General features: G+C 41.1%; 1 protein-coding gene across 3 annotated transcripts in view; it reads left to right on the top strand.

Annotated features, from left to right (window-relative positions):
* Positions 1-27,191, top strand: part of CLYBL (citramalyl-CoA lyase) — a 164,933-nt gene that overhangs the window by 77,395 nt on the left and 60,347 nt on the right. For all 3 annotated transcript variants that reach the window (XM_084200955.1, XM_084200954.1, XM_084200956.1), the window contains exon 2: positions 9,421-9,610. In XM_084200955.1, coding sequence (XP_084057081.1) covers positions 9,421-9,610 — 190 coding nt within the window. The remainder of the gene's footprint in view (positions 1-9,420; positions 9,611-27,191) is intronic.

The raw sequence follows: 27,191 nt of genomic DNA, 5'->3' as shown, positions 1-27,191 counted from the left end.
AAACATAAATAATATTTTTACTTTTAATCCTATTCTGAAAATATCATGTAAGTTTGGTTTTTTCTACCAGCTGAAATTGAGCATCTTTATATTGTTTAAAAGATATTCACCACCTGGATTGCATCCATATACATCTAAGTCTCAATTTTGTACAAGTCTCTGTGCAAAAACGTGAAAAAAGCAGGTTGACCCATGTATAGCCTAAGAACACATGGAAATGGAGCAGTTTCATAATTCAAAATTAATCCCCAGTCCTGGAGGCACTTAAGCACAGGGTTAACTATAAGTGTTTGACTAGTCTTTTTGATTTCTCTGGGCTAGGCACATGCTCAAGTGGGTTTACAGGAGCAATTTCAAAATGCAGAGAAGACTTCAATATTGTTTTCTTTATCTTATATGGTAAAAATGTCTGTGCTTTATAAAGTATTATATTATATTATAATTTACCTATGTTTCTAAGTACAGGAATCATCAAAATGTTTGTGGTTTGACTAAGTGTAGCCTGACGTAAATTGTAAATTTAGATAAAATATGGTCTACCAGTGAAAACTTCTAGAAGCATGAAGGGATCTTAAGTTTGTAAAATATCCTCACCACAGCCAAAACTATGAAGACAACAGTTTGTAGTAAAAAACCAGAAATTCTGGAAGACCTGAAGTGAATGACAAATGCCTTCTTTCTCCTGACTTCTGCAGCACTAGTATATTGACATTCTATTCATTTCCTTCTGCTAAATAGTGTCAGTCACAACTTCGGTGTAATTTTATTTTAACTCAGATATAAATCAGAAGTGGTTCCAAGGACTGTACTGTTTTCCTTTTCTCTCACACCATGCAGACATGGATATCTAACCTGCACAGGCTCTGGTGAGCATAGTGACTCTCTGTTATGGATGGCAAGATCATTTTAACAGGCAGGAATGGCACTTTATTGATTCTGACTTTATCAAGTGCCTGTTTCTTACTTTGTATATAACTCATTAGCAAACTGCTCAGGAGTCTTTGGATGAGTTTGGGACTCGGACTTTAATCACAGTAATTAGCGTGGAATTTTTGAATCCCGGTCTGGATCTTGACCTTGCAGCGTTTAGGCAATGCGCGCACAGCTGGGCCGGTGGCAGGGGCTGCAAGAGCTCAGTAGTGGGGATGCTCCCGGTGTCCTGGTGTGGGAACCGACGCGGAGGGAATGGAGGGGAGGGGGGGAGAAGAGAGGGGAAAAACACGTTCAGTAAGAAAAGAAATTCTGCCCAAACAGCGTTACCAATTTTTTTTGGATGTACACTGAGATGGGTGGGTGCAAAGTCACTGTGTGAAAAGGCTGGGGCAGATTTAGGAGCAAGGGAAGTACCTGATGGTAAGATGGAGGGGAGAACTGGAAGAGCCAAGAGTGGTTTTGCAGTGACATAAAGAATCCCTTCAAAGTTCAGCTTTTCTGCAGAGTCAGACCAGGATGGGTCTGACCGTATAAAAGTGCAACCATTGCATATTTGGGGGTTTTATATATTCACTTCCTAAGACAGATTTTGGCGTGAGATGTTTCAGGACAGCTTTTTGGTTATATGTCATCCTCCCCCTGAACTGGAAGATTCTCAACCTCCAAAGGCACGTTTTTTCCTTTGTGCCACACATCTCTAAGAATACTTGGTGCGTATTTGTCTGTACACAAAACCCAAAACCAAGAAAATCAAAAGAAATCATACATCGTCACACATCCAAAGCAATATCTTCTTTTACTTCTCAATGCATACCTTAAAAAAGGCTAATTTATGTATAGTTTTTTCTAAATCTCTCGATATTGGATCTTCATCTTTATTGTTGGATGTTTTTGTTATTTAAAATGTGTGGCAAATTTCTGTCGCAGCTGCTACTTGCAATTCTGTTAAAAAAAAGTAATGCAAGTCTCACTTAAAAAAACACGTAGCTAGACAAAATTTTGTAATATCTCTTTACAGTGTCGTAGATTTTTAAAATGCAACTTAGAAACTGAATAATTTAAATAAATGAAAGCAGTTAAAATTTCCTTAAAACAAAAACTGTCCCTACTTAGCGTTTATTTCTATATCTTTATATTTAGGAAGACAGAGAAATTAACTGGTATCCTAACTGCATGTTCCTTAGTGGCAAAGTGAATGTGTTACAGAGAGACAGAGTGCTTTTCCAGTGCCCTGCAGTGCTGTGGGTCTGATGAAGCAGCAGAAAGCATCCCAAGAAGCCAGATACTTTGTCAATGGTAAAAGCAAAGCGAGGTACATCTCGGCTCGAGAATACTTTATGGGCATGACGAGTGATTCAGAGTTATCCACACCGTAAGGAAGGGAGCAAAGCCTCAACTGTATGTCACATATGCTAAAGCTCCCCAAGACAGGACACCAATTAACCTTGGATGATAGCAAACACACACACACACACAGGCTGCCCGAGAGGAGCAGCCTGTTGCCATTAGTAGGAAGCAGCAGCCCTTGTCACCCTGAGCCATTATTTAAATCTCTTTTAAAATTTACCTCTTAAGTCAAAGAACCATAGCACTCTCCTCTTCCTCACAAACAGGCTATTTTTGCTGCCCTGAAAAGAGGACACATTAGTAATATGAGAAGCCAGTGGTCCTTTTATTTTTATCCTCGCTGTCTAATTTGGCCATTTTGAATTGAGAAGAAAAAAATGCCTGATCTTCAGTCAAAGCAATTTAAGGCATGATGGAGCTCAGAGCGAACCAAAACAACAGGGTCAAATGTAGTTGAAAGAACATGGTGGGGTAAATAAAAGGTCTTTTTTTTTTTTTTTTTTTACATTTAGTGCTGGTGGGAGGAGAAAGTTTGGTTAACTATTTAACCTATGATAGCCTTTTATCATTTTATGGCTTAGGGGTCCATGATTTTAAGCTTTTGCCAGTAAGTTCCTGGTTTGTATTCAATCTTTTCTCTGGTGCCCAGTTATATGACTTACATTGATTTACTGGAGATAGGAAAAAAATTATAAATAGCAGACAAAGACGCATATTTTTCCTAAAATTACTTTTCCAGCAGCTTTGCATTTGGTGCTTAGTTTTCATTTCCACTCACACTTCTCTGTGTCATGATTTTTTTTTTGGTCAGTGGGGCTCTCCTTCCCCATGTGGTTCAGCTCTCTGGTTTTTGGCTATAATGCAATGTGTCCTGATCAGTTGGAGTGAGTGCTTGTGAAAGGTCACTTGGAAGCCCCCTTTTCATTTCTCCCTGCTACAGTTTTTCCAGCAGGCAAGTGCTCTCAGGAGCAACCCCCTCCAATCTGTCCCTTTTGATATCCAAAGCTGGTTGTTACGGGGGTTAAATTTCTTAATTCGCTGAGTTTTGTGAGCGCTTCTTCAACTCACCACTCTCAGTCCCCGCAGCTGGGTGCAGACCGCCTGTCTCCCTTAGGATGCTGAAGAAGTGCTAGGGTTTATTCTTTCACCTTCTTCACTTTTTGGGAGGCCAGTTTTGTACCTTCATGTCTTCCATCAGCTTCAGGGGATTTAATCTTCACCTTATGTCTGTGAGACATAGTATCAGCCTTATGGTGGGAAGTTTAAAATCAGACAAAGCCTCTCCTGGTAAAGAAAACTGCTTGTCAAGAGATCTCAAACCATGAGAGCTGGTGGCTTCTGCCTGCCCTGGAAAGGGCTTAGGTTTGGGGGGGGTTTCTTAATTAGTTTTTTGAGGGTCAGGGAAATGACCGTACTGAGTCTGGAACAAAGGAAGAAATCAAAATGTAAAGCTGAGTGTTTGGTATGTTGATAACCACCCAGTTTTAATTTCAGCATAATTAGATCAGGGTTAGCGGCAGTTGTTACGTAAAGTTCCTTCCCTTACATTTTATTCAAAAGTAAATATCATAGCTCTTCACTTTTAACCTGTTTTCTTTTTTTTTCTTTTTCTTTTTCTTTTTTTTTTTTTTTTCCCTAAAGAAGAGCTGCTTGCTTTACAGGGATTTATTTCCACTAGGAGAGCACTAAGATTTTGGGGACCTGTATTCTGATGGTAAAGCTTGTGACATGAGCTTTTGTTTTCCATTTGAGGAAATGTTAGCATTTTTTCACATGTTAACTTTTTAACAATTACGAGGAATTTCTTTTCCTTGAAAACTGCTGTCCTTTTCTTTTTCTCCCCTTTTCTCTCTTCTTGATATTTTTATTTCCCTTTTATATGGAGACTTGTAGATTTTGTCACTTCAAACGTTAGCTGTTCCTCCTCTTTTCTTTCACTTTACAATACACACTAGGAGATTTTTTTTTTTTTTTTGCATATTCCTTCCCTTTCTCTGTGAGATATTGTAGTTCACCAAATTTAAAACACTACAGTATTTAGAATCCCCGCAGTGCCATTTTAAGTATTTGGACCTGGAAAATGCCCCAAGTAATAACTACCTGAATTGCTTTTAATTACACAATATAGCTGCATCATTTTACTTCAGATTCTTTTTGATTGATGCTGTAAGGCAATTGTAACCATGGATGATGGGATTAAGTGCCTCTTGAAGTGACTTTAGCTTCTTGTGGGAACAAAGGGAAAGAAGAGAACACTTAGTCCCTTTTTGAGTGAACAGCCTTTTTTCACTTGCTATATAAAGAAATACAATTAACAAACATTATCCCCAGAGGTGAATTGAAATGTACATGCGGACAATAACCGCTCTTGACTGCAATTAGACATATATGATCCGAGGTATTTTGGCCATTCATTAGTGCTAATTGTTTGAGAAACAAGCCCAGAGAACAAATGATTAAAATGTTAGTGCCATAACCAGGATTATTAGCATGTGTGATAAAATGCATGCGCCGCAGCTGTACCAATAAAACTCTCCAGCGAGTCGCTTTGATTCGACAAACACTCAGCGCGGCTGCGAGCCCTCCGTATTTGCACAGGGCCTGCTGATGTTTATAACAAACAACTTGTATCTTCTTTTCTTAATTAGAAAGAATTACTATGCAAATTGTGGGGCTTTGTAATTCCATAGAAGTTCCCTTTGTTTTTGGTAGATTATTTGTGTGCGGTGGTGTGCTACTCCCCGGTAAATTCAACACAGGAAAACTATTACATTTTCTCTGGAGTGGGGTTTTTTTGCACATAGTGCAGAAATAATTTGTATAATGTTTCCCTGCATTAGCTGGGTCTTTTTTGGGGAGGGTTGTGGGTCTTGGATCACTTCTGTCCTTCTTCCACAGCTCCATAGATATCGTGGTGTGCAGTTACATGCACAGAGGTCAAAAATACACATGGAAATTATCCAGATTTTTTAATAGTTTTAGTGAAGTGTCTAAAAATGCTCTTTGCAAACACTTTGCCTACACTATGCCAAAGACTGTAGAAGGAAAGATTTGGCCTATTGAGCAATGAATATTTTTCTATGTGTTTGGCAGATCTTCCAGGGGTGATTTGATTTAGCAAATAAACAGGGAACAGAGGCACAGGTTAAAGTGCTGGAAATCACTTGTGCGAGTACTTTACTTTGTGAGCTATATGTTGTTGGCTCCAATATCACTGCACAGGTGTGTGCATTTAAGTATGTGTATGAGCAATGCTGGAATGTGAAAATGCAGTTTACAGCAGGGAAATTTGCATAATTTGGGGTAATTTCACTGTTCACAGTCACGCTGTATGGCTGCCATTGCAAACTGCAGTGTCTCTTAGTAGTCAAATAGGTTTTTCTTTTCTCCTTCCTGAGGATGAACTATTCACTCTTGGGTGAAATGGTTCTCAAAGGACCATGAGAAACTTTAACTTGCCAGCTACTTTTACATATTTGATGAAGACTTTAGTAGAGTGTTATGTTTGCTGAAGAAATTTAGTTTTATTTCCAAGACCCAAGAGCACTCAGCATGCTGCCAGATGCTATGAATGAAAATATGCTGCTGTAAAACAATTTAATGAGCATTACCCAATAGCCTAGTCCTTGTTTTAACTTACAGTGCTTAAAGGAAGAAACATTGTCTTAGCAAATTCACTTGGCTTTTGTCCATGTGTTTAGTTTAAAGCATAGTCAAGCTTAGTTTGAATCATTAAAATACTTGGAGCCAGGAAACATATGTAAGATTTTCCTCCTCTTTATGGCACAGGGTTAACAGTATAATCGAGACTGCAGTGCTGTGTGGGTTTTTTGTCCTAAAAAAGCAACTGCTGGGGATTTTTTCATTCTATCAACATAACAGAAGTCAAAATAATCAGGGGAGTGTTTCCTACCAGAGTTGCTAACTGCTCATATACAGAGCACCCCAAGCCTTGCCACTGTTTAAAATAAGTCTATAGACAAATGGATCTATTAATTAATCCATGTGTTCCTCTGCTTTTATATTGTAGAATATAAAATATGACTTTGTGAGCAAAATGCACAGTGATGATTGAAGAATATATGTCAAAGAATTAGCATTCATACCATTTACTGCAGTCATATCTAAAGATAGGTATGATGTTGATGTTGAAAACTCTTATTTTATATTAATATTTCTAGAGCTCTTAGGAGAGCTCTAGAGGAGAAGGAGAAGGATTCTGTGTTGGTCCACTGACACCACCTCCTGCAGTATATATTTTTTTCCTGGCTGTACTTTATGAAAAAATTATTTCTTCTTCAACTTGCTAAGATATCCCATAAAACGAATAATTTGACACATTGACAGTGTATTTTTTATAATAACTCATGTCCTGAGAAACCTGTTGTTTGAGCCCATGTGGTTACAAAGTTGTTTAGCTCAGGGGGAGATACCAGTAGTCACCGGGCAATAGCATTTCCAGCATTAAGCCTATTAAGTGGTGGTATTTTAATGGATTAAGTCTATCACTTCTGTGGAATCAGGTGGTCTGCTGAGGAAGCTGTACTGTTCCTCCATCTAAACACAAGTTCATAGACCTGGATGGTGACACCTGACTAAATCTGGTCTGCAGGCAATGGTGCTTTCACCTAAACAACGCTACACGCCATTGTGTGTGGTATGCAGAGCTGGGCTGCCTTCGTGGGGCTTGCAGCAGTGAGAGGGAAAACGGCTGGTCAAACAGCCCTTGGTTTGATGACAGCCCAGAAGAAATCCTGGGAAACGTGTGACAGAAGATACATCTCATCTCAGCATGCTCTGAGATTATGGTGTTAGCCATGTCTATCAGGTTTCTGGCAGGTTGGAGGGCTGGTGAGAGGCAGTCATTAAGGGTGCTTCAGGGGCTGCTTGGCTCCAGGCTGGAGTTAACTATTAATGGGCTGAGCTCTTTGGCTCCTTTGTGCCCTTGGGAACCACAAGGCTGAAGCCATCAGAGAAAGAGAATAGAAACTAATCACTTTTGTTCCCTCATATATGTTATGGGAAGGACTGCAGACTTCTTTACTGACCCCTGTGTCACGCTGAAAAAAGATCCTCCTCTTTCCATTTGAGATAAACCACTCTTCCACCTCGTCCTTGCTCTCCCAAAGTGTACTACTGCAAGAAAATGCGATTAAGTGGATTTGTCGAGCAGCCACTTGAGTTGCCACAAATTCTGTTACCATCCCCACTTCAGCCTGAAGCAGGGAACATGAAGCAGTTTGTGAGAGAGAGGCAAAGAGAGTACCTTGGAGGGGCCCGGTGGATCTCAGCTGCATGTCTCCAGGTGTTGATAGGACCTCCTACACCAGAGTCTTGAAGCTGTTGCTGTTATTAACAAGGGTAACACTGGCACTTTTAATAAAACAAAAGTGCCAAGCCGCCCCATTTCTTAAACTGAGTTAAGCATTACCAGGCATGTTGCAAAGGAGAGCTTGGCATGGTTTTTGTAGACTCTCAAAGTGGATCCACACAGGATATGCAGAGATACAGCAGATGAGATGATGGAATCCTTTTCCTTTTCAATTTAGTTTACTGAGGTAAAATGTGATAAAAGCTTTTTTCATATTTTTAACCCAACTCTTATATTCAGGTTTAAGGGTGCACACTCTAGGGGAAGAGAAGGTTCTTCAACAGATTCAGCTTAGAAAGGCAAGTATTACAGTGGTCTGTCAGTGACACGCCACACTGGCTCTCATTTAGATTGACTGAACTCATCTCCAGGCATTTGAGAACATTAGTCATGTTTGCTTTGAAGAAAACCCACATGTGTGTGTAGCCATGTGTCATCCAAGTCTAGCAACTTGGGAAGCATTATTAAGAGGGGCACAGGAAAATGCATGGGTCCCTGACATGATGTGATAATGACATGTTCAGCATGGTGCTAGAAAAGCTTTGCATTATTCAAAGTGCTGAATAATATACATGATAATGCATAATGGTGTTATATGGTAGGATTATTTTGTGGTGTAAGTGCCTTGTGCTAAGTATGAAGGTAAATTGTATTATTTTGTCCTCATCTTTGATGTAGGAGAACAGGCCTGAGGGGTACAGCATGCAGTGGAGAGGAACAGGAGCAGGCAAGGGTTTTTGTGGTTTTTTTGGAAGGCCAAGAAACACAGTGGCACCCTCTGTAATTTATTTCTCTGTGCTTGCAATTACGGAGCAAAGCAAGCTCCCCACAGCACTCAAGAGCAGCCTTCTCTGGCAGTCCTACAGCCTCCAAGTGCAGTAACCCAGCTCCTGCCTGGAGTGGGTTAGCTGGGCCCTCACCAGGAATATCAGCCCGTGGTGGAGACCAGAGCTCACACTTACGGGCCACAGGGATGTTATCCTCTCAAGCCACGTGCCACCAAAGGCTCACACCTGCACTGAAGCGTGGTGCGCAAAGTTTTACAGATTTAAAAAGACCACAGCCAAAAACCTGCTGCTGATGCTGCTGGGTTTGTGAACTCTGTCAATGGAAGTCTGTGCTGCAGATGTGAAGGTCTGAAGAGAGTAGCGAGGTTCCACACTACATGGGATTTTCTTTCTTTTTTCTTCATTTCCCCCTCCATCCATTTTGCTTATTTAAAATTTGCATGCACATACATTTGTTGATGTAATGCCAAGGTTGCAAAATGAACTTCACAAACCTGTGTTTGTTTTAACCAGCACCCCTGCTTCGTTCACAGCATGGCATCCAGCTCCTGGAGGAAATGTGGCAGATAGCAGCCTCCTCCCCAGAGCAGTCCTGATCCATTCCCAGCACAGTCTGCATCCTACAGAGGAGTCCTATGACAGGGGGAAAAAAACCAACCACCACCCTTCTGTATTTCATACTTGCTGTAGCACCCAGAATAGGCAGTGTAATTAAAGCTGCATGGATAAACCTCAGCCCTGGCAGGTCTTCAATTATGATTAAGTTTGCAACTTCTATTGAACACTGTGGTTTTGGAGTTTCAGATTGTAATTAACTGTAATACTGATATATCCCTAACTTGCCTCTTCCAAAGGGAAAAAATATGTAAGTAGCCCAAAACCAGCCACTATCTAGGTAGGAATGTTCTGGTTTTAAAATACAGTCAAGTATGACTTACAGCATTGCTGCCAATAATCTAATTTCAACAATATCCTTTACAGGGTGGATTCTCTTCTGCCAGCTGGTGTTCCTAAGCTTAGTTATCGCTTTACATCATCACACAAGTATGTTCCCAGACGGGCTGTGCTCTATGTACCTGCGGATGATGAAAAGAAGATAAGAAAAATCCCATCACTGAATGTAGATTGTGCAGTGTTGGACTGTGAAGATGGTGTGGCTCTGAACAGAAAGGTAATTAAAAATTATCTGTGTGATATAATCAGCACTAAAGAGAACTTGTGGAAAAACATTGCCTTTGCCTTGGGGAAGTGACAACCAGAAAGACAAAGACAATTCTTAAGATATACAGAGTAATGTCACAGTGATAGGCTTTGTGAAGGCGTTGGGAAAATCTGGTTGTCCAGAACTCAAAGAGATCCCGTGTGAGTAAGCAGGGAAGGAGTTTTGCAGGAATACAGAACTGGGCATAAGCTGTCATCACAAAAGAGTGGGAGTTACTGTTATTATTGCAACACATTTCTTAGGGAAGAGGAAGAAACAGAAGTCTGTACAGAAATCTGTAAGAAGAGAAGTGGGAAAGGAAGCGTTAGTTCAGAATCACCAGGTGGGCAGTTTGTTATTGAAATAAAAGCATCCTCAGATTGTGAGCAAAACAGCGTGAGTCTGGGTTTGAGCCTTGGGGTGTTTGGAAAGATATACTTCCTGAAATTTTGGGGGGAAATGTTGTTAGGGATGTTTCTCAAGGAAGCAAAAGTTAGATCCCGAGCATATCAGTGTTTGGAATGGGGATGGAGAGCAGAGCGGGAGATGGATGCAGATGTGTCAAGTACCTGTGCCAAGTTTTTGTTAACATTAAAGTGTGGAAAAAGAGAGAATGATCTAGCATGCATTCAGTTTTGCTTGCAAACAATTTTTTTTTAAATATGGAAGTAATCATTTTAGTAAGTTCCACATCTTAGAGCCATGGAATCATTGGAAAAGACCTTTATTATCACTGAGTCCAACCTTAAACATAATTGCCAAGTCAGCCATTTTAAACAATGTACACAGGAAATTGGCGCAAATGTTTCCTAATGAAAGCTATTTCTCAACAGGAATGTAAGTTTGCTGTCACATTATTTTCATATTTGTTGGTTTTCCTAACTGTGTCTCCATGCTTCAGACTACAGCAAGCAGTGTTTAGGGTTTGAGTATAAATATCTTGTCTAGAAAGTTAGGAAAACAGACTTGAAAATTTTCCCATGTCCTTTCAAAAATGTGGATGAAATTTTATTATTTTCTTTTTCTTGTAAGTTAATGCTTTCCAGAAGGACTCTCTTGGATAGTGCTTTCTTTAACCTTCAGCTCTTTACAGGTATGTTGGAAAGGAAAAATTTTACAGAGTTTGCATGTACCTGTTTTAATTCTGAAAAGTGAAAGTAGCACTGCTGGATGTTCCTGTGTGCTGCTGAAGATGATTGGAAAGCATTTTTCAGTTGCAAAAATTCAGTGTCGAAAGACTAGGATTATATCTCCTGTCACAGCAAATTAGTATTGTTTCATCACATTTCAGAGGCTGCTGCTGTATGATACAAGATGTAGTTCTGTATCTAACTGAAGTATTTTTAGGTGCAGCTTAATTATATCAAATAATTTATAGCATAAGCGTTTATTTGTAATAAACAATGACAGAAAAACAAAATTTAATTATTAAGAAGACAAAGTTGACAGTAGCAATTTCTCAAGGGTGGTAAAATTCTAGCTCTGTTAAAGTGAAGTTGTGCCACTGGGTATAAGATTTCAAGGAAATTAGGAGGAAAATTGGTAATGGAAACTTGAGATGACAGATGAGCCCCTGCCTCAGCTTAAATGCAAAAAGAAAGCAGACAGGAGGTAGAAGTGGGGACAAGCTACCAAGAAGCAACAGAAAGTGTGGTCCAGGCTCGTAGGAGCAGAATGAGGAAGTTCAGAGCTTGTCTGGAATCAAAACTGGTGAGGGATGAGCAGGACAGCAAAAACGGCTACTTCAAGTGTATCAGTAAGAAAAATGAGAAGGAAAATCAGTCAAATGGATGCACTGCCCCACGAAACTGCAGGCTTTGCTGTCAGAGTCTGCCCAGTCTCAGGCCTAGAAGCAGAACTCTGGGGAGGGAGGGAGCAGCCTCAGTAGGGGAGGATGGAGTTCGGGTCTATATAAATAAGCTGGTCTGTGGGACCAGACAGGACACACTGGAGGTCTCTGAGGGAGCTGTCATGTGTCATCACGAGGCTGCTGTCTGTCATCACTGACAGGCCAAGGCTGGGGATGTTCCTGAAGCCTGGAGAAAGGCACCTCTGCCCAGAAGGGCCCGGGTGCAGTCGCACCACAAGCTGTGCGGGGTCACTGGTGCGTCCTTGCAGCACCATCACACCCAGGGCTGCGCTGACACAGCCGCACCAGCAGGTCCAGGGAAGGGATCCCTCCCCTGCACTTGATCCTGACAGTCTCTGTGCAGAGTCCCTGTGCCAAGCTGTGGATCCCAGGACAAGAGAGAGGCTGACCAACGGGAAGGAGCCCATGAAGGGCCATCAGGATGATCATGGCACGGAGGAGAGGCTGAGGGGCTGAGTTTCTCCATCCTGGAGATGAGATGGCTGAGTTGGGTCTTGATGGACACTTTGCATCCTGAGAGGAGCTGAATGGGTGCAGAGCCAGACTCTTCTCAGAGGAGCTCAGAAGTGGTGCAAGGAAAACCATTGGGCACAGGTTGCATGACGGGAGATGCTGACTGGAGACAAGGGAGAAGTATCTTGCCCATACAGGTGGTCAGAGGCTGAAGAGATTGTCCATTGGTGGTGTGTCCTCCCTCCCTGAGGGTATTCAAGTGTCCATTGGTGGTGTGTCCTCCCTCCCTGAGGGTATTCAAGTGTCTATTGGTGGTGTGTCCTCCCTCCCTGAGAGCATTCAAGCCTTGGCTGGATGAAGCTGTGTTGGCCTGCTGTAGAGCAGTAGTTAGTGCTGCTTTGAGGTGGTCTCCTGAGAGCTCTTCCAACCTGAATTAGACTCTGTGATTGCATGATTTAGTAGAGAAGCCTAATTCAAAGTGATTGGAAGTTTGAATTTCATTTTTAGATCTGCCACAGATACTCGAGAAGAGTTTGAGACATAGGTTTTATGAATGTGAAGCTGAAATTATTATTGCTCTTGCAGCCTAATTTATTAATGTTTATGAGGTGTTTGGAGACTTTGTGTGAAAGATATGTCAAGAACACGCATTGAAGTACAGTGTTCAGTGGCCCATTGCAAATGGGTCATTTCAAACTGAGGGGGAAAAAACCCACTAGGAAACACAGCAACACTGAGTCTGTCCTTTATTCATTCTTCTTAAATTGCACTGATGAATTTGAGTATGTATTGCTGAGTCTTATATTACTTAAAATGCTACTTATGGACTTCCTTCAAACTGCTGCAGAAATGTTGAATTTGGGGAAAATCAGAACCTCACTGAAGGTTCACAGTGCCTTGGGCCAAACCTGCCTGTCTACAGATTTTCATTTGCAGTAAGTCCAAGCAGCAAGGTTAAACCACACCTAATGGGTCTCTTTTAACAAGATGCTGTGGGGTTTATATTAGGATTAAGTTGAAATTTGACAGATCAATAATCTGGCATGTCAGCAGCTCTATTTGCTTGCTCATTCAGAAGGAAATGAGGAAGATGAGCTTCCTGTTACTGAAACTGATAATATTTGCAAAACTGCATTTGGCTTCAGTAGCAGCTTTTGAAGCTGCGGCCAGAAAATTAAAATATTTAACTATTTTCTATGCAGTATTTTCTCTCAATGACGTTTTGAAACACTTCCTTCCCTGTGCCTTACCCCCACAATTGTGTTTTCTAATGGCTGACAGAGAGCACCAGAAGGGAGGAACCCATACCCATACCCTAATCTCCTTTACCATTTCTGTGCCTACATTTCTTACCTTCAAGAACTGCAGCACTCACCGCAACTTCAGGTGTCATCTCTTTCCCCTTCTTTTGAATCTTATTTTCTATCTGATATTTTGACTAAATCAGAAAAACACAGAAAACCTCACAGCATTCACAAGGAGAAAATAGTTCAGTGAATTTTCTGAAGAGAACCAGTGGGAAGAAATGGCTAATAAACAAAATTGTTATAGTAGGCTGAGTACTAACCCTGAAAGTGGGGTTAGACCTGATCCTGGTATGAGTAGCACAGGGGATTTTGCAACAGCTTTGGGACCAGGCAGAGCAGCAGAAGGGCTTCAAAAATTCAGAATAGAAAAGGTGATAGGGAGATATGCTGATGTTACTGAAAATTTATTTTACAGAGGTAGGTTTAGTCTTGCTGAACATACCCTACAAGTCATCCTGGTTGAGGATCCATATGCTGTTTTCACAGGTTCAGATGCATAGTGCCATACGATGTAGACTGTCAGCTGCCTCTCAAGGTTTCTGGCTCTGTAAGACTTTGGGTATTTCTACAACAGAAATTTAAGTTTTGGTTGTGGTAACAATTGAATATTAGTAAAAGGAAGTTACCTTCCCTGAGGTTACTGAACAACTGAATATTAGTAAAAGGAAGTTACCTTCTCTTTGTCTATATTCACAGACAAAGACAGGATTTCTTTGGCCGTGATGTGCATGTACATTTTAAAGAAATTACTCAGAATTACGGGCTTGGTGATATTTTAAAGTGAACAGTTCAAATAAAAATTCTAAAACTATAAAATTAGAAATAATACAGATTGCAGTGTTGATGTGTCACAAATGCATCATGCTCTTAGAGACAAAAATAGCTTATATCTATTTCAGCTCTTCACAGGAAAAGGTCTGAATATGCTTTCATTTTGATTGTAAAAAATACAAAATGGTTTTTAAAATGGCTGCATTGATATGCTTGTATGATTCATATAAGCCAGCACGCTGAATTGCATCTTATGAAAGATCTCTGTGTAGGAGCTGAGCTGTCTCAAGGGCTCTCAGCCAAGCCAGCAGTCCCTGCTGTAGCTTTCCTCTGTAGAGGTGCATCACTCACTGTGCTTGTAGGTCAGGTTATCAGGTGGAAGAGTTCTCTCTTCCTGTTGGAGTAAGGAAGATTTCCATGTCAGTGCATTCAATTTCCAAGGACACAGTGAGCTGAGATTTTGTAGTTCATTCCCATGGGTTATGTAAAGTTACCACCCTTACAAGAGAGTTTTCTAGAACCGCATTTTTTCCAGCAGGATCCTGTCTTGGTGGTGCTGTTCTTTAGAGCATCCAGGAGATGTTAGCTGCCAGGTCAGCCTAGTAAGAGAACAGTTGGGGCTGCTACTATAGCCTTTATGTATCTGTCTGAGTCCTTGGCAAGAGTTTTGCAGAATTTTAATGTCTACAAATCAATGCTATTTGTGGCTTTATCTTGTTTGTGGTCTGTGGGTTTGAAAAACTGGGATAATACGGTGCACTCTGCAGCTCCCTTCAGTGTGCCATCAAGTCAGGCAGGGCACAGTCCCTCCTGCCAAAGATGACCTTTGAAAATTCTCTCAGGCAAATTTTGAAAGTGATAGGATTTGGCCTTTTCTTTCCATGGGGAGCACCAGTGTTATAATTAAGAATCAAAACAAAGCCCCACGTTCCCTCTGCTCATGGTTTTTTTTGTATCAGAGGTGTAAAAGCAATGCCTTGGAGTGTACATATGGCTGAGAAATGTCTGTGCACTCCTCTAACATAAAATACTTGAAAACAGGAAATTTTATTGTTGATCCTCGGGAACTATATGGAGCTCATTCATCCAATAAAAAATTATTGATATTCAGGGCTTCACTGTAAAATTATGTCAGACTGATTAGAGTTTAATCTCCTAAGCTTTATTTAGTGTGAATCATCATTATGCCACTTTGTCTATTTTAGAAAAACGTTGCTCTCTCCTCCAGCACAGAAGCAAGAGAAGCTGGGGAAGAGGAAGCCTCAGCTCTGTCCTTTCCCTATGTCCCTTCCCTGGGCCTCTCCTGTTCTTCCCAGTTTCCTCAGCAGTGAGGGGAAGTTTGGTTAAGAGGAGGTATAGGGAAGGACCTATTTTACTAATCCGAAGCATGTTCTCTTAGAATCATAGCATGAATGTGTTCCTACCTAACATCATGGAACCACTTAAAAACTCATTGTGCTGTGTTATGGAAGAAGGAAAAATCAGCTAATTCTTTTGAATTGTCTGTTTTAAAAAACAGGATTAAAGCCTGGCCACCTTTCCAAGTGTTCCATTATGAATAACACATATGTAAGAGATGACTCTTATTTCATTACAGTTAAGAGCAGATCATCCACAAACATGCTGATTTTATGGAGATTTCTCCCTGTGAGAATGCCTCTGCCATCTCTCTAGTGATCTCATCCTGGGGTCAGAACAAACAGCACGCCGGAGAGAGGGCATCCTTGCCTACCATTTTCCCTTTAATCTGAGACCTTCTGACCTTTTTAGTCCTTATCATTGATGACAAGAGGCTCTTGCATATAAAACAACACTTCAACTAAATTCAGGGGCGGAGATAAATACATAAAATGGGTCAGAGTGGTATACAAAAAAAATGTGAGGCTTTCTTTGTTGAGATGCATTTCCTTATTGATGTTATTGAAGGATTTTATAGTATTAGTGGAAGAAAGCTCCAGTTGGTTTCCATAAATCTCTAGTTACTTCAATTAAACCCAACAGTTTTCCTGTATTATATGATGATAATCTCTTTTTTTTTTTTTTTTTTAATAAAGACATGTTGGTTAGGATTTATCAATGCTGCAGGTATTTCTCTAGGCTCATAGTGAGACTGTTAGCTAGTACTTCATAGGCACAGTTGCATGAAACATTGATAACTAGGTTATTTTACCAGGTCTTTGCTTTATTTATAATAAATTAGTACTGTACCTAATTGTATTCCTCCTACAGGGAGAAGGCTTGCTGATAAAGTGTGTAGAGAATGATTAAATGTACACAGGCGCATAGTAGGGTGACTTCTTTTCAAAAGATGCACAAAATTAAAATGGGAATGCTGCTTTCCCCACTGGCTTGCCATTATTAAAAGTCTGAGTAGCATGGGAAATTTCTTCTGTAGGAATTGGGGAGTCCAAAAGTCTCTCTGGTTTATTGTAGGGGAGCTGAACTGTACGGTGAAACTCTGCAAGGCCTTTTTGATCCTTGAAGAGTTCTGATGAATATACATTTTTATGAAAGTTGTAAAGTGTTTTCATTTCCTCATTAATCCCACCATGGTCCTGGAAGAACTGCCACTCCTGAGTACTGACTGTGACAATAAAAGTTTTTGTTCCTATTGTTTTACTCTACAAGCCAATCATCTTCCTTACATAAAGATTTGAGGATTCATAAGGAGATCGCAATATTCAGCAATTTTCTTCTTAATGAGCTCAGTAATGCCTGTTTCTCTTCGAGCAGAGCCTTTGAATTGCCAGTTATTTCTTTTCCACTGATTCAGATGTATCCAATTAAGTTTGACTTGGACATGTACTGATGTAACTATTACTGCTGACAGAATGGTGTCTAGAAACTTAGGGAAAATGTCTTGGCTCAGTATTAACGAGGATTTCAGACAGGAATACATTAATAGACCTGGGAAAATATTTTAAAACGTACAGTTAATATTTGTATGGACTTGTAAGCCACAGTCCTTCACTTTTGTGTGTAGTCCACTGTCTGCAGGCACATCAGCACACCTGGGTACTAAAGGCTAACTGCAGGACTAGAATGCGTAGCTACACATTTCTGGACCAAGTTTCAAGATTCCATCTGTTCCTGTAGCAGGAAGGACCTGGCTACACAGCCACTGAGCACTTATCATTTAGTTTGAAGGGAGCTGTTGAGTTTCAAGTGTGCTACAGAAAACCAAGCTAATACTAAGAAATGCTGTTTACATGGGTAGCTGAGAAACAATCGGTGGGATCAAATTTGGGCACTTTTTTGTATGCAAAGCCATGTGCTGTGCTGTGTTGTCCTGTGCTGTGTTGTGTCGTGCTGTGTTTTGTGTTGTGCTGTGTTGTGTTGTGCAGTGCTGTGTTGTGCTGTGCTGTGCTGTGTTGTGTTGTGCTGTGTTGTGTTGTGTTGTGTTGTGTTGTGTTGTGCTGTGTTGTGCTGTGCTGTGCTGTGTTGTGTTGTGCTGTGTTGTGTTGTGTTGTGTTGTGTTGTGTTGTGCTGTGTTGTGTTGTGTTGTGTTGTGTTGTGTTGTGTTGTGCTGTGTTGTGTTGTGTTGTGTTGTGTTGCCAGGGCTACAATGGAGTGAGGAAATTATAAAGGTACTGCCCCTGTCTCATTCAAAAGGGTACTCAGCACTTAACACTGTTTGCTCCAGAACTCCTTTGCTTTTTTTTTTTTTTGTTGGCAATGAGCAGGCACTGGAATGTGTTTGTGTATCCAAGTTTCTATTGCAATTAATCTTGAAACCTAGTCTTGAACTTCAGATTTCATTGTGCTTTCATACCCAGCTTATTCTTCCTCATTGCAAGGCCCACACTTCAAAAACAGAGTGGCAAGTGAAGCATGAGGAAACCCAGAGACCCTCCTCAACAGGGACATGGACCAGAAAGTTGTAGGACACACAGAGAATACAGCCCTTGCACTCTTTGCTAAACTTGTCTACAAGGTATCTCTATGGTCACAGGTAGGGGTACAGTGGTCTAATTTGGGCAAGATAGGTAGGGAAGGAAAGGTGGAAATGCATGGTACTTTTCCCAATGCATTGGCGCCATCAAAGCTGTACCTGTCCCACTGAAGAGTGGGAAGATCCTCAGAGATGCTCAGAAGATTATGAGGAAATCCATGGTTTGTTTTACCAGACTGTTTAAACAATACCTGTTCACCTGGGGTTTAGTAGCGTTACTAGGTAGCAAAACAAGGAAATGTGGTGAGATGCTGGGTAAGAGAAAAGAATTTTTGATGTCAGGTGGAGAAACAGCATAACCTATACGTGGAAATTGCAGATGAAGTGAAGGTGTGTGTTGTCATGGCTAGGCTTGGGAATCTTGGCAGGTGTCAGCTGCCAAGATTCCCAAAAAGACGTGATGTTTAACATCTGTATCTTTGGGTTCATCTACTACTCTTCTGGAGACCAGACAAAAGGATCATAGCACTCAGTGTTGGGAACTAAACCACCAGTACCTATGCAAAACCCTCATTTCCTTCTGCTGTATGACCAGGAGTACACACTACTGACAGTGCTATGGATTCTCTGTCCTTATTCAGATAACATTTCACATTTCATGAATTAAGGACATTTCTGTCTAAATTAGTAACTGAGAGTTAAGCCCTTAGGGAATTTGAGCTTCTTCCTCCTATACACCAGCAAATATTGAATTGAAGACATGTGAGTTGTGCTAGTTGTGAAGTAAGCATAGAACTGTCTAAAACCAGCCTTTTATTTCCACCCTGAATCAAACCCATGCCATGACATCCCTTTAACTTAGAGTGGAACAATTTATCTCTGTTCAACAGAAGACAAAACACATGGATTACGATGTCCTAAAGCCCTGGTTTTTACATATTCTCTGAATTACTTTCTTCTCCAAATTGTGAAAGACTGTAAAGCTGCGCTTTATACACCAAAAGAATACACTTTCATGGAACAGGCTGATACCCAAATCTCTGGCTCACTGACAGTGGAGAGCATCCAGAGCCACAAATCTAATGTGCCCTCACATACAGAATAGAACAGAATATGCAAGTATTGCAATTTTTCTAGTCCCTGTCATTAAATGGGGATGGAACATTAGGAACTACATGCATTTTTTTATTCTCATCTAAACCTGCACAGGTCTGCTGGCTCCACACTATGCAGTAGGCTCCAAGGGCATGAAAGCTCTTAATGCCTAGCTCTTAATGCCTAGGTTACACATTGCCATGCCCAGAATTTGGGGTCCAAGCAAGAAATTCTTTTACAAAGAAGTGAAAAATTTGCCAGTTTTCTTATTGTTATTATGGGTAAGTCAAAACATCCAGCTGCATTATAAAAGTTGTTGTTTTGACAGTGGTTTTTATAGCTGTATGGAGCATGTTCAGTTGTTAGCATACCTAAAGCATATGTCCAAAGCATAGTGTGTAACTCTCCAAAAACAAGTGCACCTGTCTGCAAATCCAGCCTGCAAATCCAGCCCAACAGATTTGGATGTTAATTTCAGCTGCTTTGCTGAGGTTGCTCATCTTTCTTTTTGGCTCTAACATCACAAAATGAACTGCCTTTTTGTCTATCAATAAGGAAAGTGATAAGCTGACTGTGGAGTCTGATCAGCACTTTGCATCTTTTTGAAAGCATAAATGAAATTCCAGTGTTTTCTGAGTCTGACTAACAATTTCTACCTTTAAGGCAGCTTGGTTGCTCTGAGATTGCTGCTTTAACTCCTGCATAACACAGTGCTGCCTGCTGTGGATGGCTGTAATGGCTCTTTTGCTATCCTTCTTTCACTGCAGTGCAGTAGGGCTACCCTCTCCAGAACAATGTACTTACCAGTTATTTCAAGACTGGGAGAAAATAATTATAAATACTTTTCTTTATTTTGATCACTGAGCTCCAGAAGACCATAAATCCTTGTGTTGTTCCTCATTTGGGAGCAAATGGTTATAAAGATCCTGGCTGTTCATTTTAGGATGATTATAAACCATGACTTGCTCATTCTTTCCTCCTTACTTGTTACAGCTTCTTGCTAGATTGCCTCAAAATAGCTGCTCCTATGCCAGACTTCAGATAACTTTATCTTCTAAGGTTTCACAATACAATTGTGTATTAAAAGGGGATATGTGGAACAAATTGGTATTTTCTTCCAGCTTAGTCAGGTTATTTGGTTACATTTTAAGCTTTGATTCCACACAGACCAAATCTTCCACTCATTAACCAATTATTTTTAAATTGAATATTTATAGATCATAATTTAGTATGCATTTTCTTGAGAAAAAGGGCAAATTAATACATGTAAACATGGATGAATCTATTTAAATACGCTGTCCACAAAATCCTTACAATATGTAAACAACATTTGTTATGCCTTGGAGATAACATATGATTGGACTCACGAGACCCTGTTTATCCTACCAAACAGTTTCTTTTATAACTTCAAAGGGAATTTTATATATTTATGGCAATAGCAGGGTGTTAAGTGCAGCTAGACAGAAATTATACCTCAGCTATTTAGTTAATGCCAATAGGGATTAAATTAGATTTTATAGCTGTTAGTAGAAGTCTGTTTTGTAGCTAACAAGTGGGATTTTTAAATCCTGGAAAGCATAATCCTATTATAAAACTGGCAGCTGAATTAACATTATCTAGGAAGCAAGTCTTCACGGATTAACATTTTTTGACATTAACAAAGAAAAACTAATGCTACAGGGATATTAGATGCTTTCCCCAAAAGTAGGGGAAAAAAGAAAGTGAATATAGGACAAGATAAATGGCACAAATTGTGCAGGAGGGGAAAATGGAGTGAAATATGCATGAGGTGAAATCTGGGAGTGGTCATGTTCTGCCTCAAATACAAAGGAAATACACTGAGTAGGAAGAGATACCACAATTGATAATTCATAATAACCCACACATTGATTTGTACGTGCCTTGTGGCTCATTCTCAGTTATCCAAAGGAGCATGGGACAGCCACAGAGGCCTTCTCCTGTCCTGGGAGGCTGCCTCTGCATTCCAGCTGTAGGAAGACTGACAGCAGTGCAGAAGGAACACTCATCCCTTTACTGAAAGGCCCATCAAGTTCCACAGAGACCCTGATGAAGTTCTCCTTACACATTCTGAGGAACAGTTCTGGAACAGTTGCTGTAGGCAGAGGAACAGGGGATGAATGGGACAATGAACTTGCTTCTCCTGCAATACATAGACTGAATAGCTATGAGGGTATGTACCGTATCATTTTCAATTAAAAAATCTTTGTCCATATCATAGTCGCAGAACAAAAGTTTTATTACTTAAAATTGTGAATTATGCATCTCCTGTAAATTATTTTAAAGGTTCTGTGGTTAAAATCTGAGGCTACTTAATCACAGTTGCAGCAGTGAAATAATGAAATCAGTAATCTTCAGTGTGGAGGACTAAGAAGAATCTACTTAATAAATTCACCCACCAGTCATAAAAACATGACAAACATTTTCTTCTAGATTTTGCATCATATTCAGTGTGGTTAACCCAGTACCAGATTGAACCAGATTTTATGGTAACTTCTTTTAGCTTCCATCTTGTTTCATAAATTTCTTCTTTCTTATCAAACAGAGAATTTCAATAATTACAAATGAGAGTGTGAAACATCTAAGTGGCCAAACTATCAATCCTCCTCTGAAGGCAATGCCACGAGGAAGAACCTTGGAACCATTATTTCAGTGGGAAAACACATGTCATTTGGCATCTACAGGACCAAGATTTACATCCTGTTGTATGCATTTTGCACCAATGATAATGAACCCTACTAGGAATGGGAGATAGCTGTTCACCCTCACTTGTGGCTCTTTTTCAAAAATCTGTCCTCCAAATGTGTTCTTTTATTCCATATGCAACAGACCATAAGCCTGGTGCTTTAAAGCACACAGGGATCTTGTAGGCACTGCCACAGCCCTCTGAGGTGCTGAGAACGTTCAGAGAAATGGGTGTGCAACGTGCCTGTGATTTCTCACATCAGGAAGGACGTGAACTTCGCGTCTCCCCGGAGCACGTGGTCCTTGATAAAGGATCTGTCTTTCCTTCCCCCTTAAGTAATGAGCAGTGCTATGGCATTTTGTTCCCAGGTTTGCTGTCAGAGTTGGAAGGTATAGAGACTTGGCAAGACAGGTTGTTTTTAAAATGCTCGTCTATCTCTTCAGCTTGTGTCACTAGGCTTCGCTCTTTATTTTTCATATGCAAGCAGCTTTCCAGTGAGAAATAAAGAAAGATTATGTGGAATGAGACTGTTATATGACCAGGGAGTTGCAGCCACATCACCTGACTGGATACTCATCATCTGCCTTCTGTCTCTGGAAGAGAGAGATGGAGATGCAAGGGGGCAATGGGCTTCCTGAGCAGAAGACCCTTCTTCCAGATGATCCTATGCCTGCTGTGACTGGCTGCTGCCTGACTGTGAAAGAAGTCATTGAATGGGGAGGGAGGGATGAAGGATGCTTGGCTCTGCCACCCAGCACTCTTGTATCTGAGTATTTGTTTTTCTGGGCATAGAAGAAGCTCATTCACGGCCAACACGTGGAAAACAACAGCAGCATCACTTGAATGTTGCCAGCCAGGGCACCTGACCTCAGAATCTGGCCTCATGTTGTCAAATTTGCTTATCATCCATGAGGTACTGTGGAAGTGCTGAGGAGAAAAAGAAATGCCCAGAAATGTGAAGGTGGGTTGTGGTTTTCAGTGCTTGAGGCTGTTACAAGCAGCCCTGCACACATATGCTTTATTTTGTAGCTAGAGGTGATTCATGCACTGAGCAACCTCTGAGTAGTGCTTGATGTGAATTGACAGAAACTAGCAGAAAGAGCAACTGGCTTCTAACCTCTGACAGCAATTCCCATTCCTGGTCATCAGGCATCACCTCTTCCTACATCCACCTACATTCATTGAGATGTGGTGCTACACAGCAAAACATTGCATTCATGGGAGCATGGGGGTGATCTTTCCTGCAGGAAGAGCAGCAGCTCTTTGTCATAAACAAGGGCTCTCAGAGACCTCCCTCCGCTTTTGATTTTTCCTTTTTTTTTTTTTTTGCCATGGAATCTCTGGGATTTCATTGTGCTGCTAGTGGTGAACAGAGCCACAATTCTCATCTGTCAAAGCCATATAGTCTTGGAAGGCAGACTAAGGTAAAAAAAAATAATAATAATATATGCTGTGCATATTTAACAAGTAGTGGTGGGAAGTCCAGATAATGGCAGAGGCAACATCTAGGAGCTGGTTGTGTCCACTGTAGCTGGAGGTAAGGAGGCTCTTTTCCAGTGTGGTCCAAGAGTTGGTAAGTGGAAGACAGGGTGTGAGGAAATGCTAGGGAAGCTAGAGGTGCTGCTGAGGAGCAGTGGAACAAAGCAGCATCCTCTCAGCTCAATGAAGTCTTGCCTGGGGTTTCACATTGGGCTGCCTATAGGCCCTGTTTTTACTCTCACTCTTCAAGAAAAGAGAGCTTGTGCTATGTTTTAAATGGTCAAGCTACACCCAGGAAGTTCCCACCTTGTCAGCTAGACAAGTGGCTTTCTTACACTCTGAACTCCATAAGTGCTTAGTAAACTTAAAATGTGTTGTAAATCTGCCATGGATATTAAGCCCAATTCCTTGAGTGAAGCAGAGCATTTATAGAATTGTGTCTTTTTTTCTTGGTTTACTGATGAATGTATCTGGCAGGGGAAACTAGAATTTCCATTTGGGATCATTTGTTGCATTAGCACATTTCCTTTGAAGTTGCTTTATGCAGCAGTGTCAAAAGCTCTCTCACATCTTGACTGCTCTCCACAGTCTCTCAACACCTCTCTCAAACTAAGTGCAAAAGCTGGAGATTGTATTTCAGGAGCAACTTCACCAGTGCTGAGTAATTATCATGAAATCATGATGTCAGCTTGTTTTGTCCTTTCTTCTTTACCCAGGTAGAAACAATAGATATCATGAACAATAGACTTTGTTCTTACTTCATCATGCAGCTTCACAGTTTCAGGTATTTTGAAACATCCTTAGCACTGGAACATGCTATAGTTGCCTTGAGTTAACTTTAGAGAGCTGCATTCAAGAGTGCTATTCCTAGACACACTGGTAATCCCTGAATGTGCTCTTAAGTGCTTGAAGGTTTGCTTTAGTGCCTACTCAGCAATGTTCCTGTCTTCTTGTGGTGGCTTGTTGTCTCTTTCATGCCAAGGTTATCAAACATATATCTTCTGTCTGAGGCACTTGAGCAATCAAAATTTGCCTAGCAGACTCTGACAAGAGACACATGCAAAGCACACAAGCCATGGCTTTTTTATTTTAAGATGGCTAGGCTAGGAAAGAGGAAATAATGGTCATGTCCATGGTGGCATGGGTAAAAGGCTTACTGAAAGCTGATGGATCAGGGTCAGAGGGGAAGCCAGAATACAGGAATGTCTTGATGGTGACTGATCAAGGAGACACTGTGGACAAATATTTCTTTAAACAATTGAAGGAAGTATCTCAAATTGTTTCTGACTCTCATGGAGAACTTTATGCTAGAATCTACTGACAGAAGCACGTGATGGGTCACAAGAAACCCAGATTTCTGGAATGCAAGAAAGACAAATTTTTGCTGGAAGTGCCAAGCAACTAATTTGGGGAGATGCTTTGCTGAAATCCTGAATGAAAATGAGCTGTCAGTCAATAGCCGTTTTGGCTGCAGGAGCTGTCAGATGCTGGAGTTTATGATCCTGAAGTCAGTGATGAAGGCAAGGACACAAGATTTCAGCTGGTAGACAGAACCAATTCCACATTAAGCTTCCCCTGAAGGCAAGGGAGCTCATAAGGGCTGGTCAGACTTCAGTGACAATCTGCACAAAACACAAAAAAAATCATCTGAAGGGTGGAAGAAAAGGCAGGCATGGCCAGCTTGCTGCAAAGAGAACTCTTGATTTAACTCAAACACAAAAAGGAAGCATACAGGAAATGGATGCAGGAATGGGCTACCAAGGAGGAATGCAGAAATATTACCTGGATATGTAAGCACAGAATGGGGAAGCCAAAGACTGGCTGGACTCAACAGCCCCAGCCTGCCTGAAGGAAGAGGCTGGCTGGGGACAAAGGGAACAAAGTCTTTGCCATGCAGGTGGTCAGCCATTGGAAGAGGTTTTCCAGAGCACGTTCTAGCCTTGCTCCATGGGGGTATCCAAGCCCTGGCTGGGTGAGGCCCTTATCAGCCTGGTGTAGAGTGGTAGTTAACCCTGCTTTGAGGAGGCAGATGGATGAGGTGGTCTCCTTTCCTTCCTGAAATAGACGTGCGATTGCATGATTCTCTTAGTGGTTAGAAAACTTGTCCAGGAAACCAGGAGCACAGGCCTGTTCTTCCTTATCTGGAGTGATGACAGCAGCACCCTGCTTGCTAAATTAAACCCTAGTGCTCCATCTGTATGTATGCACCCCTGTGGCAGAGACATCCTCCACCTTGCTTTAAATAAGTAGATATTAACTGGGTCACAGACCAAATCTAGGCCTGAAGCTGACTTTCTAGCTTAGTGGTCAGGACATAAACCTAAGTGAAGACAGACCTAGATTTATATCTGTGCTTCAGGGACAGCTTGTACATTTGGTCTGTGGCTTTTTTTTTCAAGCATTACAGTGCCTGTGTCCCTGTGTGGTTCTATTCCTAGTTTACTGACATAATCAAGAAATCAGATCCTCAACAGACATGAAACTGATACCATCACTATAGTAGCAGGGAAATTTTCATTTCTGCATTTTCCCAATAGCTTGTCAGCTCCATGAGCAGCTTGTTCTGTTTAAAGACCTTGAAACAATTCATGCAGTTTTTACTACTTTTCTAATTGTAACTAGAAAATTCTGCATTTTACTGTTAACTGCCAAGAGATATTTTCTCCCTCCCTCTGTACTCTTCCCTCACCTGTTGCAGTTCAATAAACAATTCAAGCCAGTTCTTCCTTTTGTTGGAAGTGCCTGGATAGAGACTGAAAGGATCAGAAAAATTCAAAAACAATGTGCTTGCTGGATTCAGCAGCTGGTTAGTACCAGTTTCACCATCAATGAGGCTGAGTAAGTGTTCCTCAGATCCCATTAACAGGTCAGCTTCCCTTACCATTAGCCTGAGGATTATCACCTCTTACTATCCATAGACATATATATTGTTAGCAAATTAAAGGCAAGATTTCTCAAAGTCAGAGATTAAAGGCAAGAAGCTTGCTGTCAACTTTTTTTTCAACAGAAGTCGGGTGTTACGCTGTTATTCCAAATTCTGTTCATCTAGAGATGTAGCTATGAAATGAACAGCTGCAAGTGTGGCGTGCTTGAGCATTTTGTAGAATTAAGCCGGAGACTTCACTGATGCATGTTTTATTTGTAAGTAAAAATTCAAAGCACTGTATCACTCAGCTGGGCTGACCCACATGTGAGGGTCTGTATGTGCAGCATGTTTTACTGATCCTTTTGTAGAAGGTGATGGAGGAGGAGAAGCAGCTCAACTGGGTTAAGCACAGTAGATCTTTTAGATAGGAGCTTCTGGCTACCCTGCTGCTCTTGCAGTTGATTAGCTGTTTTCAGTAATTATGCATTTCCATCAGGGGTGCAATGGTTATCACCTCTGGTAATGAGATTACTCCCATTTCATACAAGTGTAATGTTCTGCTGGTTCCCTTTTGGCACTTTACACGTTTCTGTGCCTCACGCTTCCAGCTTCCAGCGCCGAGGTTGCGCACCATCTTCTCTCCTATGCACTCATTGAACCATGCAAATGGGTTCCCCAGCATTTGTCAGTCTCATGGAAGCAACCTATAGGCCTGCCAAGGTAGCCTCACAGCACGTGCAGTAAAGAGCCTGCTTTGCAGTAACCACAGTGAACTAGTTCTGGGGTTTTGTTGGTTGTTGTTGTTGTGCAGCCACTTTTCCCAAGTGGCTGCACCAGGCTGTCACAGAATGGGGCATGTTTTTCACTTATGTGATATCGTCTCTGTGACCCATGACATAGCATCCCAAAGCATGGCTTTGCACCCCATTCACCACAGTAGGGAAGGCACTATCCTTTCATCACAATATTGAAAAATTTGCAGACTTTGCTTGGATTTCCTAAATACAGAGTACTCATTCTCCAAAGCACTGTTAAAAATCATTATTGTCAATTATAGGACAAGCCGGAGAAGTGGATACTGATGTTGCATCTGACTTAGACAATCGATTTGTCC

This window comes from Fringilla coelebs (genome assembly GCF_963513975.1).
Source record: "Fringilla coelebs genome assembly, chromosome: 2".
NCBI lineage: Eukaryota > Metazoa > Chordata > Aves > Passeriformes > Fringillidae > Fringilla > Fringilla coelebs.
Note: the sequence above shows the minus strand (reverse complement) of the source record. Positions and strands in the feature narration are given on the sequence as shown.